At 40.8% G+C, this 16,999-nt stretch overlaps 1 protein-coding gene across 3 annotated transcripts in view; it reads right to left on the reverse strand.

Annotated features, from left to right (window-relative positions):
* The window catches only part of LOC106599281 (solute carrier family 12 member 7), a 101,256-nt gene that overhangs the window by 38,312 nt on the left and 45,945 nt on the right, over window positions 1-16,999 (reverse strand). For all 3 annotated transcript variants that reach the window (XM_014190430.3, XM_014190432.3, XM_045714692.2), the window contains exons 2-3: window positions 5,567-5,661; window positions 5,219-5,350 (exon numbers count right to left, since the gene is read on the reverse strand). In XM_014190430.3, the coding sequence (XP_014045905.1) occupies window positions 5,219-5,350; window positions 5,567-5,661 (227 nt within the window). The remainder of the gene's footprint in view (window positions 1-5,218; window positions 5,351-5,566; window positions 5,662-16,999) is intronic.

The following is a 16,999-nucleotide window of genomic DNA, read 5'->3' on the forward strand; positions in this document are numbered from 1 at the left end:
GTTATAAATTGTAGCTTAACCAGCATGGCTACCACAGCATTCTGCAGCGATATGCCATCCCATCTGGTATGCGCTCAGTGGGACTATAATTTGTTTATCCACAGGACAATGACCCAACACACCTCCAGGCTGTGTAAGGGCTATTTGACCAAGAAGGAAAGTGATGGAGTGCTGCATCAGATGACCTGGCCTCCACAATCACCCAATCTCAACCGAATTGAGATGGTTTGGGATGAGTTGGACCGCAGAGTGAAGGAAAAGCAGCCAACAAGTGCTCAGCATGTGTGAACTCCTTCAAGACTGTTGGAAAAGCATTCCAGGTGAAGCTGGTTGAGAGAATGCCAAGAGGGTGCAAAGCTGTCATCAAGGCAAAGGGTGGCTACTTTGAAGAATCTAAAATATATTTAGATTTATTTAACACTTTTTTGGTTACCACATGATTCCATATGTGTTATCACATGGTTTGGATGTCTTCACTATTATTCTACAATGTACAAAATAGTAAAAATAAAGAATAAACCCTTGAATGAGTAGGTGTGTCCAAGCTTTTGACAGGTACTGTAAGTATTCAGACCCTTTGCTATGAGACTTGAAATTGAGCTCAGGTGCATACTGTTTCCATTGATCATCCTTGAGATGTTTCTACAACTTGGAGTCCACCTGTGGTAAATTTAACTGATTGGACATGATTTGGAAAGGCTCACACCTGTCTAAATTAGGTCCCACAGTTGACAGTGCATGTCAGAGAAAAAACCAAGCCATGAGGTCGAAGGAATTGTCCGTAGAGCTCCGAGACATAAAAAAGTCAAGGGGTCTGAAAACTTTCCAAATGCACTGTATATAAAATCCAGTCCTACTTTATCAAAGGCCTTTTCAAAATCTGTTATAAATACCAGGCCTGGTTTCTTAGATGTTTCATGTTGTTCTATTACTTCTAGTGGTGTATGTACATTATCTCCAATGTATAATCCATGTAAAAAAAAACTCTGATAAGGATGAACAATACCTGGTAAAAACTTATTAATTCTGAGTGCTATGCATTTCATTAGTATTTTTCAGTATTATCATGAAAAAATTGAAGAGGCTTCCAGATCTTTATATTTGCAATCTGGGTCTTGTTTTAATAATAGTGAAACCAGACTTTCCTGCTGAGTACCTGACAGAGTACCATTTCTATAGGAGTAGTTAAAACATGCTAATAAAGGAGCTTTGAGTATATCTAAAAAGGCTTGATACTTACAGTTGAAGTCAGAAGTTTACATACACCTGAGCAAAATACATTTAAACTCAGTTTCTCAATTCCTGACATTTAATCCTAGTAAAAATTCCCTGTTTTAGGTCAGTTAGGATCACCACTTTATTTTAAGAATGTGAAATGTCAGAATAATAGTAGAGAGAATGATTAATTTCAGCTTTAATTTCTTTCATCACATTCCCAGTGGGTCAGAAGTTTACATACACTCAATTAGTATTTGGTAGCATTGCCTTTAAATTGTTTAACTTGGGTCAAGCAATTCGGGTAGCCTTCCAAAAACTTCCCACAATAAGTTGGATGAATTTTGGCCCATTCCTCCTGACAGAGCTGGTGTAACCGAGTCAGGGTTTTAGGTCTCCTTGCTCGCCCATGCTTTTTCAGTTCTGCCCAAGATTTTTCTATAGGATTGGAGGTCAGGGCTTTGTGATGGACACTCCAATACCTTGACTTTGTTGTCCTTAAGCCATTTTGCAACAACTTTGGAAGTATGCTAGGGGTCATTGTCCATTTGGAAGACCCATTTGCGACCAAGCTTTAACTTCCTGACTGATGTCTTGAGATGTTGCTTCAATATATCCACATAATTTTCCTACCTCATGATGCCATCTATTTTGTGAAGTTCACCAGTCCCTCCTGCAGCAAAGCACCCCCACAACATGATGCTGCCACCCCCATGCTTCACGGTTGGGATGGTGTTCTTCGGCTTGCAAGCCTCCCCCTTTTTCCTCCAAACAAAACAATGATCATTATGGCCAAACAGTTCCATTTTTGTTTCATCCGACCAGAAGACATTTCTCCAAAAAGTATGATCTTTGTCCCCATGTGCAGTTGCAAACCGTAGTCTGGCTTTTTTATGACGGTTTTGGAGCAGTGGCTTCTTCCTTGCTGAGCAGCCTTTCAGGTTATGTCGACACAGAACTCGTTTTACTGTGGATATGGATACTTTTGTACCCGTTTCCTCCAGCATCTTCACAAGGTCCTTTGCTACTGTTCTGGGATTAATTTGCACTTTTCGCGTCAAAGTACATTCATCTCTAGGAGACAGAATGCGTCTCCTTCCTGAGCGGCATGATGGCTGCGTGGTCCCATGGTGTTTTTACTTGCGTACTATTGTTTGTACAGATGAACATGGTACCTTCAGGCATTTGGAAATTGCTCCCAAGGATGAACCAGACTTGCAGAGGTCTCCAATTTATTTTATGAGGTCTTGGCGGATTTCTTTTGATTTTCCCATGATGTCAAGCAAAGAGGCACTGAGTTTGAAGGTAGGCCTTGAAATACATCCACAGGTACACCTCCAATTGACTCAAATGATGTCAATTAGCCTATCAGAAGCTTCTGAAGCCATTACATAATTTTCTGGAATTTTCCAAGCTGTTTAAAGGCACAGTCAATTTAGTGTTTGTAAACTTCTCACCCACTGGAATTGTGATACAGTGAATTATAAGTGAAATAATCTGTCTGTAAACAATTGTTGGAAAAATTACTTGTGTCATGCACAAAGTAGATGTGTTGGCGATTCAGGAAGAATTTGTTGCATTTTTCTCCATATTCTATCCAGTTTGCTTTATTTTTGTAATAGATTACATTAGATCATTCTTAAATAAATTCCTCCAGTTCTTCTGGTTTTTCCTCCAACTTGTTTTGTGTCTCTGTATTACCAATTTTATTGCCATCTACCTGTACTATTAGTTTGTATATTTCCCTTGTCTGTCTTCTTTCTTTAGACAGAAAAATGTTTTTTTTTTTTTTACTTACAAATATTGAATTGAATGACCTCTGATGGTACATTTAAAAAGGTATCCCAAATAATAAAGGGATTTGCTGAACCTTTTTTGCACTGATAAAATACTGTTATAAATTATTAGCTAAGAAAAAATTATCCTCCAGTAGACTTGGATAAAATTCCGATATCCCCGTCCACGTGGAAATTCTGTAACAGTTACGTGGTTAAGGCCAATTAGATGATGGCCCGATTGCATTCTGCCTCCTATCCATACCTTTGATGCAAGAGAGAAAGAAACAAAGTAGTCAAGACGACTAGCTTGATTAAGTCTCCTACACAATACATCTTACAGCTGAGATTACAATTGGCGTTATTCCCCAGATAATTTTTGGTCTACAAATGTAATGTGGGCATTAAGAGTTGGCAGAATATTAACATAGCTGTACACTATTTGGTAAATGTTTATATTAAAATTGGCTCATTCGCAACCATCAAACCGTCTCATTTGGAATGCGGTCACTGGCAGCATAAAAAAACAACAATGGTGAAGTCAATGGTGTGAGGTCAGCTGCTTAACTGTGCCCTGTAGTGATATGATTCAAACCCAGTATCAGGAAACCCCATCATTTAGCTGGGTTACTCACTACACTAAACATATACAATACCGTCACATGCAAACCATACCACGCCAATCCTCCAACAAATATTCTCACCACACAAGTTGTTTTGTTTTAAGCCTGTTCCATCCCCCATCCATCTTCCTGTGTTTGTAAGTTAATTTTTACAAATATTGTCTGATAACATTATGTAAACACAACTGACAAATTTACTGCAGAATGAATGTGCGTCACAGTTTGGAATTTTGAACTTTAATAATTATATTTCTGGAGTCTATGAAGAGAGTGAACATAGGATTAAGTTTGCATTGGCATGCATTTCAGACAGTGAGTTGACAGATTTATTGCTCATACAATACATTGCAATGTGCTTTCTGCATTTAAGAAGTGGATCCTTCCTTAATCTCTCGTGGACAGACTACGTAAACATTACTGGTACTAATTACGCAAGATTCTAGATCTGGGTTAACTAAGATTAATCCTTCCTCGGTTTTCAGCCCTTTCTCAGCATTTACCCATTCATGCTCACATATAATAACAGAAAAGTATTTTAAGTTGAAAACATCATGTTGAGACCCTTGCAGTCCTTCAGAAAAATCAACAGAACGATTCAGTAAAATAATACTATATCTGTTCTGTGTGTATGTAATTCAGAAAGCAGGACGATACAAATATAACACCCAAGCACAGCGTACAGTTATTGGCTACCTTTACAATGATCTGTTTGACCTCATCACAGCCATTACAATCCATACCCTGATCACCACAGGATAAATGAACAATTTCAGTGTGTCATCCACCGGTTGATGACACAAGCGCCCCCCCCCCCCAGGTATGCCCCACAATGCAATTCAACATTCCAAAGTTACAACGCCCCTCCACTCTTTTGAGATCAGAGAACCCTGCAAAATCACACCTACAATCACATCAACAGCCCCCCCCCCCCAAAAAAAGAAGCCGCTGCGTAAATACAGTAAAGTACATACCATATATCCCATAAGACAACACAGCCCTCTCGCAATACTGCTGTTGGTTCTCCTGTACGCCTTTTTACCAGGGTCAATGTGGCCCTTGTTCATAGACCATTCACAACCTGGAGTGGCATCTTTATGATCCACTCTTCGTCTCCAAAACCTCCCTCCCCAAGCCAATCAGATCTCCAGCAGGGAGATGTGCTGGAGTAATTGTCAGGGGGCAGAGGTATGGTTTCTGTGGCCTTGCGGTGGTGCTCTGACGCTGAAGAGCAACAGTAGGGGTATTTCTTTGGATGGGATTGGTAGCAACGGCTAGAAGGATGTGAAGGCAGCTATAGAAGAAGTTTGCTCAAGGCCTGGCATCAGTTGTAACAAAAATAAGCCTGAGAGAACTCAGCCTGTGGTCACAAGAATGCTTTATTATATTCTCAAATTCTCACTCTGTTCTCAGACGAGCTGCTGAATAGCCATCACGCTCACCAACCAAGGTTGGTTTGCATGATAATAGAGCACTTTTTTCTGATCCAAGAACAATGTCCTTGTCAAGTGGATTGAGAGTTAATACAATGTCTGTCTTCTACCGTACCTCTTTAGCAACGTCTCCCACAAAGTACCCACTGGGATGAGAACGGTCATACTGTAGTACCTTGACTGTAATCTTTGTGACCCCCTCCTCATTCTCGTACTCCTCGTGCTCAGTGACGCCCTGGGTGAGGTTGGTGTAGTTGGCCAGCTTGTTGAGGAGAGAGGACACCATGGGGTTGCTCTCAATCTCTTCCTGTCAATAAGGACACGACGACATTGAAATCAGAACACCATGGCATTGAAGACATCCAAGTATACAACAAACTAACACAACAGATGTTTGGATGATATGTAGTCTACAACAACATAATCCAGGTAAGCATTTAGCTCCCACTTTAGATTAAGTGGCATAAAATGTATGTGGTAATTAATTACATTATAATATCAAAAGCATTGACATGTGGTATACCTCAAAGAGAGCCATGTTCTTGCCATCGTAGTAGTTTTCTTGGTCGTGGTCAGTGTTGTTGATGAAAGGGCTGCTCTCTCTGGGAGTGTTATCTCCTGGGAGAGAACAGAAAACGTGATAGCGTAAGATAAAACAAACCTCTACTGTACAATGGAAAAAACGGATAGCCAAACACGCTTCAGCTCACAAAAGGGGAATCAAGTGCTCGACTGAGGGACTTCAAAATCCCCCAAAAACATTCCTTACCCCAGGATACTTCAACTGGTGACTAAGAAGGAGAATAAAGAAAAAGGAGCATTCTGTTTCTGCATAAATCTTATAGATTTATTGATGGGACAAACAAACAATAGGCTTACGTTTCAGCATGAATCACTTTCATCAGAGCCTTGAGTAGGAAAAGGGTTGGAGTCACCAATATACCCTTGCATTGGAGTGTCCCACTTGTCATGTCAATCAAACATGTCAATAATGTCAACACTGTCAGGAGTAGCAACTAAACAGGTTATTCATACAAGAGTATGAACATCATTCAAGATTCCTACATATACATTCCACTTTAATAACAAAAGAAAGAGACAAACTAAGAAAAACGCATTTACAAAAAAGATGAGAAAGAGAGCTCTGCATTCAGACCCTTTGGCTTGACGCAATCTAAGCAGTTGAGCCAAAGTGCCTTTCTCTAACAATTTCTTCACAATATTGCCCCCTCTGGAGGTAAGAGAAACTTTCTCAATTCCCCAGAATTTTAAGGTTGAGGCTGAGCCATGACTGGCACTCGCGTACAGTGGTGGAAAAAGTACTCAATTGTCATACTTCAGTAAAAGAAAAGATACTCGAGTCATTATCTATTAAGGTAAAAGTGAAAGTCACCCAAGAAAACACTACTTGAGTAAAAAAGTCTAAAAGTAATTGGTTTTAAATACACTTAGGTTGGAGTCATTAACCTCTTGACGGTCGCCTAGGATAGGGGGCGCTACAGCGATTTTTGAAAAAAATGTGTGCCCATTTTAAACGGCCTCCTACTCAAACTCAGAAGCTAGGATATGCATATAATTAATACTTGTGGATAGAAAACACCCTAAAGTTTATAAAACTGTTTGAATGGTGTCTGTGAGTATAACAGAACTCATATGGCAGTCAAAACCCCGAGACCGATCGTAACAGGATGTGGAATTCTGAATTGCGGACTCAACTTCATCACTTTGCCTATTAATCACACCGTGAGCAATGGTTCATTGAGCACTTCCTATTGCTTCCACTAGATGTCCCCAGTCTTTACAAAGTGGTTTGAGTCTCCTACTGTGAAAACTGACTGAATGAGACGCTGTGGAAAGTGGTCACATGAGGAGGGCCATCACCATTATGACGCCGGCGCCCCTGGCTACCCTCCCCTTTCGAAACGTTTTGAAAGACAATGCAATCGTCCCCCTTGAATCTTATTGGAGCTCTGGTTGAAAAAGGCCCTAAAGATTTATGTTATACAACGTTTGACATGTTTGAACGAACCTAAATTAAAAAAAAAATGCATTTTATTGAAAGAGGAGTCCCGCAGCCGACGGAAGTTTTGGAGCAGCCTTAACCTGTTGGGTCTAGGGGGCAGCATTTGCACGTCTGGATAAAAAAAATGTACCCGATTTAATCTGGTTACTAATCCTACCCAGTAACTAGAATATGCATATACTTATTATATATGGATAGAAAACACTCTAAAGTTTCCAAAACTGTTTGAATGGTGTCTGTGAGTATAACAGAACTCATTTGGCAGGCAAAACCCTGAGACATTTTCTGACAGGAAGTGGATACCTGATGTGTTGTATTGAGTTTAAACCTATCCCATTGAAAAACACAGGGGTTTAGGAATATTTTGGCACTTCCTATTGCTTCCACTAGATGTCACCAGCCTTTACAAAGTGTTTTGAGTCTTCTGGAGGGAGATCTGACCGAACAAGAGCCATGGAACGGTGATGTCCCATTAGACACCTGGCGCGCTACTTCATGTTGGGTACCCTCGTTCCAATACGTTATAAAAGGCTATGCATTCGTCCACCTTGAATATTATTCATGTTCTGGTTAAAAAAGGCCCTAATGATTTATGCTATACAACGTTTGACATGTTTGAACGAACGGAAATATATTTTTTCCCCTCGTTCATGACGAGAAGTCCGGCTGGCTTACATCATGTGCTAACGAGACGGAGATTTTTGGACATAAATGATGAGCTTTTTTGAACAAAACTACATTCGTTATGGACCTGTGATACCTGGAAGTGACATCTGATGAAGAGAATCAAAGGTAATGGATTATTTACATAGTATTTTCGATTTTAGATCTCCCCAACATGACGTCTAGTCTGTATCGCAACGCGTATTTTTCTGGGCACAGTGCTCAGATTATTGCAAAGTGTGATTTCCCAGTAAGGTTATTTTTAAATCTGGCAAGTTGATTGCGTTCAAAAGATGTAAATCTATAATTCTTTAAATGACAATATAATATTTTACCAATGTTTTCTAATTTTAATTATTTAATTTGTGACGCTGACTTGACTGCCGGTTATTGGAGGGAAACGATTTCCTCAACATCAATGCCATAGTAAAACGCTGTTTTTGTATATAAATATGAACTTGATAGAACTAAAAATGCATGCATTGTCTAACATAATGTCCTAGGAGTGTCATCTGATGGAGATTGTAAAAGGTTAGTGTATCATTTTAGCTGGTTTTATGGTTTTGGTGACCCTGTCTTTGACTTGACAAAACATTACACACAACTCTTGTAAATGTACTGTCCTAACATACTCTAAATTTATGCTTTCGCCGTAAAACCTTTTTGAAATCGTAAAACGTGGTTAGATTAAGGAGATGTTTATCTTTCAAATGGTGTAACATAGTTGTATTTTTGAAAAATTTGAATTTTGACATTTATTTGGATTCAAATTTGCCGCTCTTGAAATGCACCTGCTGTTGATGGAGTGCACCACGGGTGGCACGCTAGCGTCCCACCTAGCCCCAAGAGGTTAAGAAAGCGCTAACAAGAACAAGCTATTGGGACGTAAAGGATTAACTTTTTCAATCTATGGATTTCACATGACTGGCAAGATATCCTTAAAAAAAACTGGCCTCACAAATGGGCCTCAGGATCTCGTCACGGTATTTCTGTGCATTCAAATTGCCATCGATAAAATGCAATTGTGTTCGCTGTCCGTAGCTTACGCCTGCCCATACCATAGCCCCACCGCCACCATGGGGCACTCTGTTCACAACATTGACATCAGGAAACCGCTTGCCCACAAATCTACATACACATGCTCTGCAGCTGTGAGGCCGTTTGGATGTACTGCCAAATTCTCTAAAACAACGTTGGAGGCGGCTTATGGTAGAGCAATAAACATTCAAATCTCAGGCAACAGCTCTGGTGGACATTCCTGCAGTCAGCATGCCAATTGCACACTCCCTCAAAACTTGAGACATCTGCGGCATTGTGCTGTGTGACAAAACTGCACATTTTACAGTGGTCTTTTATTGTCCCCAGCACAAGGTGCACCGGTGTAATGATTAGTGCTGACCCCAATTAGTCGACTGGTCGATTGTTTGGTTGTTAGGCTGTTGGTCGACCGAGATTGTTTTAGTCGAGCAGTAACAAATATATATTTGCGCCCATCTCAGTGAACTAATCCCTTGTGGAAGCCTAGACTAAAAGCCAATTTATGCTTGATCCGAAAATGTGGTTGGAGCCTCCATATGGAGAGTGTGACACAATTGCGGAGCCTCCAGAGGCATGCAAAGACCAAATCGAGCTCCATACCGCATCGACATGCGCTTTCCAGATTTTTAAACAATGCACAGGCCTCTGTATAGCTCCGCATTGACATGATTGGTTGACTGTAGGTGGGGGCGGTACATCCTGGAGAAAACACAAACTCACTTCCTTGACAAACGCTCTGCACTGCTCCGCAAAGTGCAAGAAGTATGAATGCCCCGACTTCTGCTGAGGCCGTATCACCGTAAATGCTGCATGGCCAATGCAGATGTAGGATTGACCACGCGCTACAGATGCACAATGCACTTCTCTCTCCAGAATGCGGTCTCTCCTGCCAATTTTTGCACATTCATTGTTTCATAACTTCATTGTGTGAATTGTTAGTGTTATTTCAATTCTCCATTACATATATCACCAGTAGTACATTTACTGTTCATTCCTAATCTACAATGTTGGTTACTTTGGTTACAGTCATTTCTGTTAATGCATTCAGTATTATTATTCCAGGACTCCCATTATCATTTCAGGAGTGGATAAACTGTAGCATAGGTTGTGCACTCTGGAAAATGTTGCAAGAAACAAGTTTTGGTTAATTTCACTCCATTTATGAGTTTTGTCAATTTAGCGAATTGTCTTTTGTTTGAGCGCTCCTGTTAATGTTGAGTAAGGACACACACGCATAGAAGTAGGCCGAAAGGCTACATGGCCTGCGCGCAAATGTAGGCATACAGTGAGAAAGTATTCAGACCCCTTGACTTTTTCCACATTTTGTTACGTTACAGCTTTTCTCTAAAACTGATTTGCTCAATCTTAACACAATACACCATAAAACAGGTTGAGAAATTGTTGCTTATTTAAAAAAAAACTTAAATTATAGATGCACGATATAAAAATCAGTAAGCATATCGGAATAGGCCGATATTAGCTAAAAATGCCAACATCGGCCCGATGTCTAGTTTATCAGCGATGTGCAAAACCGATGTCAAAGCTGACGTGCATACCAATATAACGTAGATAGATGATGTAATGACGCCACGACAAATACAGCGCTACACATGCAACACAGCATTCCTAACCTAGCCCACGTCTGCTGTGTGGATCTATTTTGAAGTTTCAAAGGAAGATAACAAAAAGGCCATATGCAACATTTGTATCTTTCAATACCACAAAACCCGTACGGTTAAATCTTGCAAAAGTACTTTACTACCCACACAGACAGTGTGCTGAAGCAGGCGTAACAGCGCCTCTTCAACCCCAGGAGGCTAAAGAAATTGGGCTTGTCACCCAAAACTCTGACAAACTTTTACAGATGCACAATTTAAAGCATCCTGTAGAGCTGTATCACGGCCTGGTATGGCAACTGTACCACTCGCAACCGCAAGGCTCTCTAGTGGGTGGTGCGGTCTGCCCAACGCGTCACCCAGGGCACACTGCCTGCCCTCCAGGACATCTACAGTACCCGATGTCACAGGAAGGCCAAAAAGATCATCAAGGACATCAACCACCTGAGCCACTGCCTGTTCACCCCGCTATCATCCAGAAGGCGAGGTCAGTACAGGTACATCAAAGCTGGGACCGAGAGACTGAGAAAGAGCTTCTATCTCAAGGTCATCAGACCGTTAAATTCTGTTAAATAGCCATCACAAGCACATTAGAGGCTGCTGCCTATAGGCATAGACCAGAAATCACTGGCCACTTTAAGGAATGGAACACTAGTCACTTTAATAATGTTTACATATTTTGCATTACTCATCTCATATGTATATACTGTATTCTATACATCTTAGTCCGTTCCGCTCTGAAATAGCCCGTCCATATGTATATAGTCTTAATTCATTCATACTTAGATGTGTGTATATGTTGGGTAATTTGTTAGATATTTCTGCACTGTCGGAGCTAGAAGCACAAGCATTTCGCTACACCTGCAATAACATGTTAATCACTTGTATGTGACCAATAAAATTTGATTTGATTTACTAGAGGCTGTGAACAAGCGATTCGGTGGCATTCTCTCTGAGCCTCTTTACTGTGTTGCCAGCACGCTCGATGCTAGGTACAAGGACCGCTACTTTGATGCAGACAAAAAAAACAGGGTTTACGTGAAATGTTAGACACAGCTGGACAATATGGAAACAGACACAGTGACAGTGCATACCGAGGAAGAGGACCCACGACAGAAGAGGCCACGAGCTGAAACTTCACTGCTAGACATGTATAATGAAATCCTGGTTGAGAATTAAACGACTGAACAAATGCACAACTAAACAGCACAGAAAGTAAGTGAAAGAAATAGGTTTTGTTTATGTTTTACTGGTAATGGGGACATACGTAAATGCCAACAAAATCATTTTTGGGGTCAGCGTGTGTGTTTTTCAACTGTTTAACTGTACTAAAATGTTTTTAAAAAAGGTAGCTAAAATTTTAAATATCGGTATCAGATTTTTTTGACAAGGAAAATATTGGATATCGGTATTGGCCAAAAAAGTTCATATCGATGCATCCCTAACAGAAATACCTAATTTACATAAATATTCAGACCCTTTGCGATGAAACTCGAAATTGAGCTCCGGTGCATCCTGTTTCCATTGATCATCCTTGAGATGTTTCTACAACTTGATTGGAGTCCACTTGTGGTAAATTCAATTGATTGTACAGGATTTGGAAAGGCACACACCTGTCTATTTAAGGTCCCACAGTTGACAGTACATGCCAGAGCAAAAACCAAGGCATGAGGTCAAAGGAATTGTCTGTAGAGCACCAAGACAGGATTGTGTCAAGGCACAGATCTGGTGAAGGGTACCAAAACATTTCTGCAGCATTGAATGTTCCCAAGAAGACAGCGGCCTCCATCATTCTTAAATGGAAGAAGTTTGGAACCACCAAGACTCTTCACAGAGCTGGCCACCCAGCCAAACTGAGCAATCAGGGGAGAAGGGCCTTGTCAGGGAGGTGACCAAGAACCCGATGGTCACTCTGACAGAGCTCCTCTGTGGAGATGGGAGAAACTTCCAGAAGAACAACCATCTCTGCAGCACTCCACCAATCAGGCCTTCGTGGTTGAGTGGCCAGACAGAAGCCACTCCTCAGTAAAAAGCACATGACAGCCTGCTTGGAGTTTGCCAAAAGTCACCTAAAGACTCTCAGCCCATGAGAAACAAGATTCTCTGGTTTGATGAAACCAAGATTTAACTCTGGCCTGAATGCCAAGTGTCACATTGGGAGGAGACCTGGCTCCATCCCTACAGTGAAGCATGGTGGTGGCAGCATCATGCTGTGGGGATGTCTTTCAGCGGCAGGGACTCGGAGAGCGCTCAGGAACTGGGTTGAAGGTTCCCCTTCCAACAGGACAACTACCCTAAGCACACAGCCAAGACAATATAGGAATGGCTTTGGGACAAGTCTCTGAATGTCTTTGAGTGGCCCAGCCAGAGCCCAGACTTGAACCCGATCGAACATCTCTGGAGAGAAGAATGGGAGAAACTCCGCAAATACAGGTGTGCCAAGCTTGCAGCGGCATACGCAAGAAGACTCGAGGCTGTAATCGCTGCCAATGGTGCTTTAACAAAGTACTGAGTAAAGGGTCTGAATAATTATGTAAATGTAATATTTCCATTTTGTATTTTTAATAAATGTGCTAAAATGTCTAAAAATCGGTTTTCGCTTTGTCATTATGGGTTATCGTGTGTAGATTGATGAGGGGAAAAAAACAATAACACATTTTAGAAAAAGGCTGTAACGTAATTTTGGGGGGGAAAAGTCAATGGGTTCGAATACACTGTATAAATGTGCCTATTTGGGGATCAGATGGTATTTCTGATTGGCTTAATGCATCACCTCAAACACCAAGCAAACAAAGTCTGTTTTTACATCCATTGAGAATTACAATAGTTCCTCAATGCATTTGAAAAATATTTCCAGCTCTCTACCTTTCGATAACCACTTACGTGAAAGGGAAAAACATCACACACTGATCCAGTGGAAAGGTTTTAAAATAGGCCTACCTGATTACTTATCAGTGCTTGACTTGGACTGAAATGGGTTTTGGTACTCATTTTGGATGCTGGTACTGTTTATATTTGGGTGCAGGAGCTCCACAATACTATATTCTATAAAGAGAAACAGGAGCTCAAGTAGTAGAAAATCTGTGGTGCTGGTACTCAGCTCCAGTGAGCTCCTGCCCAAGTCAAGCACTGCTTCTTATCCCTTGCAGAAATAGCCTACAGCTCTGTCTGTCCCGAGCTCACTGGAGCAGGAAACTCTGAGGGCCTAGAATATTTTATACAATGTTGCATGTTTGCTTGGACAATCTTCAGGGCTGGACCCAAGTTAATACAATGTTTCAAGTTCATTGCATAGAGGCCATGTGTAGCCAATGTGATTTATAGGACATTTATTTTTATCAGGATATTTTCTACCTGCAATGTTTTTATTTGTTGGCTTTATGTAGGCTATTTTGAATAGTATTTTATTTATTTTTTACTATCAATATACGTGCAGTGAAGCCGCGCAACAACTATACCACACCAGTCATCCAACAGACTCCCATTCAGAGCAACACACAGAAGCATCCAGGGTCAATGCCCTGCTCAAGGGCACGTCGACATATCTCCCACAAGGCCAAAAACGGGGACCCGAACCCTCCAAGATCCCCCCACAGTTCCCCAAGAGCTGCCCCTCAACCATCTGAGACCCCTCCCACAATCCCAAAGGATATTTTTTTTTTTTACATGTTTTTTAACCCCCCCCCCCCCATGCACTAACAAAATTAACTAAAGAGAAAAAAGAAAAAGGAAAACAGAAACAACAACACAAAAAAAATAAAAATAAGGACATCAAGGACAACCAAAATCATAACAGCAAGGCCAACTGTTTATGTTTGATTGCATGTCTGGCAGTATTAACGTGTGTGTGTCCGTGTATGTGTGTATTGAATGAGAGTGTGTGTATATGCATGTGTACAAACACCTGCACGGCATCAGCCTCAGGCAAACCGGCATTAGCTGTAAAAACACTGCCCCTCAGTATCATTCAAACGTACATTTTATTATATTTTATTTTTACTTTATTTTTATTTTTTTCTTTGACCAGCATTCAATCTCCCACCCATCAACTCCACTCCCACTTGTCTCCAATTCCACATCCCAACCATCAGCCCCTCCCACCTATCTCTGCTGGCCACCCTCTTCGGATTTCTACACGACATACACTACCATTCAAAAATTTGGGGCCACATACATTTAAAAAAAAAAAAAGAAATTTCTAAGAAAAACATGCTGGCCTTCTAGGCAGAGTTCCTCTGTCCAGTGTCTGTGTTATTTTGCCCACCTTAATCTTTCATTTTTATTGGCCAGTCTGAGATATGTCTTTTTCTTTGCAACTCTGCCTAGAAGGCCAGCATCCCGGAGTCGCCTCTTCACTGTTGTCATTGAGACTGGTGTTTTGCGGGTACTATTTAATGAAGCTGCCAGTTGAGGACTTGTGAGGAGTCTGTTTCTCAAACTAGACACTAATGTACTTGTCCTCTTGCTCAGTTGTGCACAGGGGCCTCCCACTCTTTCTATTCTGGTTAAAGCCAGTTTGCGCTGTTCTGTGAAGGGAGTAATTTATTTTTTTATTTCACCTTTATTTAACCTGTTATGGCTAGGGGGCAGTATTTTCACGGCCGGATAAAAAACGTACCCGATTTAATCTGATTATTACTCCTGCCCAGAAACTAGAATATGCATATAATTGTTAGCTTTGGATAGAAAACACTCCAACGTTTCTAAAACTGTTTGAATGGTGTCTGTGAGTATAACAGAACTCATTTGGCAGGCCAAAACCTGAGAAGATTCTGTACAGGAAGTGGCCTGTCTGACCATTTCTTGAACTTCTTTGCCATCTCTATCTTTTACAAAGGATCTCTGCTCTAACGTGACACTTCCTACGTCTTCCATGGGCGCTCAGAGCCCGGGAAAAACCTGAATGTCGTCATCCCAGCCCCAGGCTGAAACACATTATCGCCTTTCTCAAGTGGCCGATCAAGGGACTGTGGGCTTAGGCGCGTGCCCTGGCCGCCCCCGTCTTTGTGATTTTTCCTCTGTTTGCCGAAAAGGAGATTCCCGGTCGGAATATTATCGCTTTTTTACGAGATAAATTGCATAAAAATAGATTTTAAACAGCGGTTGACATGCTTCGAAGTACGGTAATGGAATATTTAGACATTTTTTGTCACGAATTGCACCATGCGCACGACCCTGATTTACCATTTCGGATAGTGTCTGGGACGCACGAACAAAACGCCGCTATTCGGATATAACGATGGATTATTTTGGACCAAACCAACATTTGTTATTGAAGTATCAGTCCTGGGAGTGCATTCTGTCGAAGACAACAAAGGTAATAACATTTTTGTTATAGTAAATCTGATTTTGGTGAAGGCTAAACTTGCCGGGTGTCTAAATAGCTAGCCCGTGATGGCTGGGCTATGTACTTAGACTATTGCAAAATGTGCTTTCACCAAAAAGCTATTTTAAAATCGGACATATCGAGTGCATAGAGGAGTTCTGTATCTATAATTCTTAAAATAATTGTTATGCTTTTTGTGAACGTTTATCGTGAGTAATTTAGTAAATTGTTAGTAAATTCCCCGGAAGTTTGCGGGGGGTATGCTAGTTCTGAACGTCACATGCTAATGTAAAAAGCAGTTTTTTGATATAAATATGAACTTGATTGAACAAAACATGCATGTATTGTATAACATAATGTCCTAGGTGTGTCATCTGATGAAGATCATCAAAGGTTAGTGCTGCATTTAGCTGTCTTCTGGGTTTTTGTGACATTATATGCTAGCTTGAAAAATGGGTGTCTGATTATTTCTGTCTGGGTACTCTGCTGACATAATCTAATGTTTTGCTTTCGCTGTAAAGCCTTTTTGAAATCGGACAGTGTGGTTAGATAAAGGAGAGTCTTGTCTTTAAAATGCTGTGAAATAGTCATATGTTTGAAAAATTAAAGTTTTTGTATTTTTGAGGAATTTATAATTCGCGCCACGCCTATCATTGGATATTGGAGCAGGTGTTCCGCTAGCGGAACGTCTAGATGTAAGAGGTTAAGTTCTCTTCCCCTGAGTTTTTTTTATTCATGTGATGTTAGAATGTTCTCTCATTTCCAGAATGTGATTGTTACGCAACAGTATATTTAATCCGCGCTGCCCTCAAACCAAGACACGCATCCTGTTTTTATTTATAGGCTGTTTTCAACTTGTCAATTTCAAATTATTTTCTAACAAGTTTTCTTATTTTCTAACAGTTTGAATTGTGGTGTGGTCCGCCTCCTCATTCATTCACAAAAAAAGTAGTCATTTTTACAGACCAATTAATTCTTTTGACATTTGTGACCCGGACAAAATTCCCCAAGCACTTCCCAATTGTTAGTGCAGTTCAAGTCTCCAGACATTTGCGCATCTCCCGTCCTGTACACCCGTGTTCACATTTTCCGTCTGTTGTCCGCATCGCAGTCATAGTCGTTTTCATTACCAATAATAACTTTGGAAATGTGTGCGTTTCTATCAAAGTAAGTGCCTTATTACGTTATAATAGTTCTGCATGTCATGTTATGTCGTTTCCACTGTAGCATAATATTTTTGTGTATATTCCTTATAACCGCGGACACGAGAGGTAACGTTACTCATTTCAT

This window comes from Salmo salar, chromosome 03, assembly GCF_965601325.2.
Source record: "Salmo salar chromosome 03, fSalSal1, whole genome shotgun sequence".
Classification (NCBI taxonomy): Eukaryota; Metazoa; Chordata; class Actinopteri; order Salmoniformes; family Salmonidae; genus Salmo; species Salmo salar.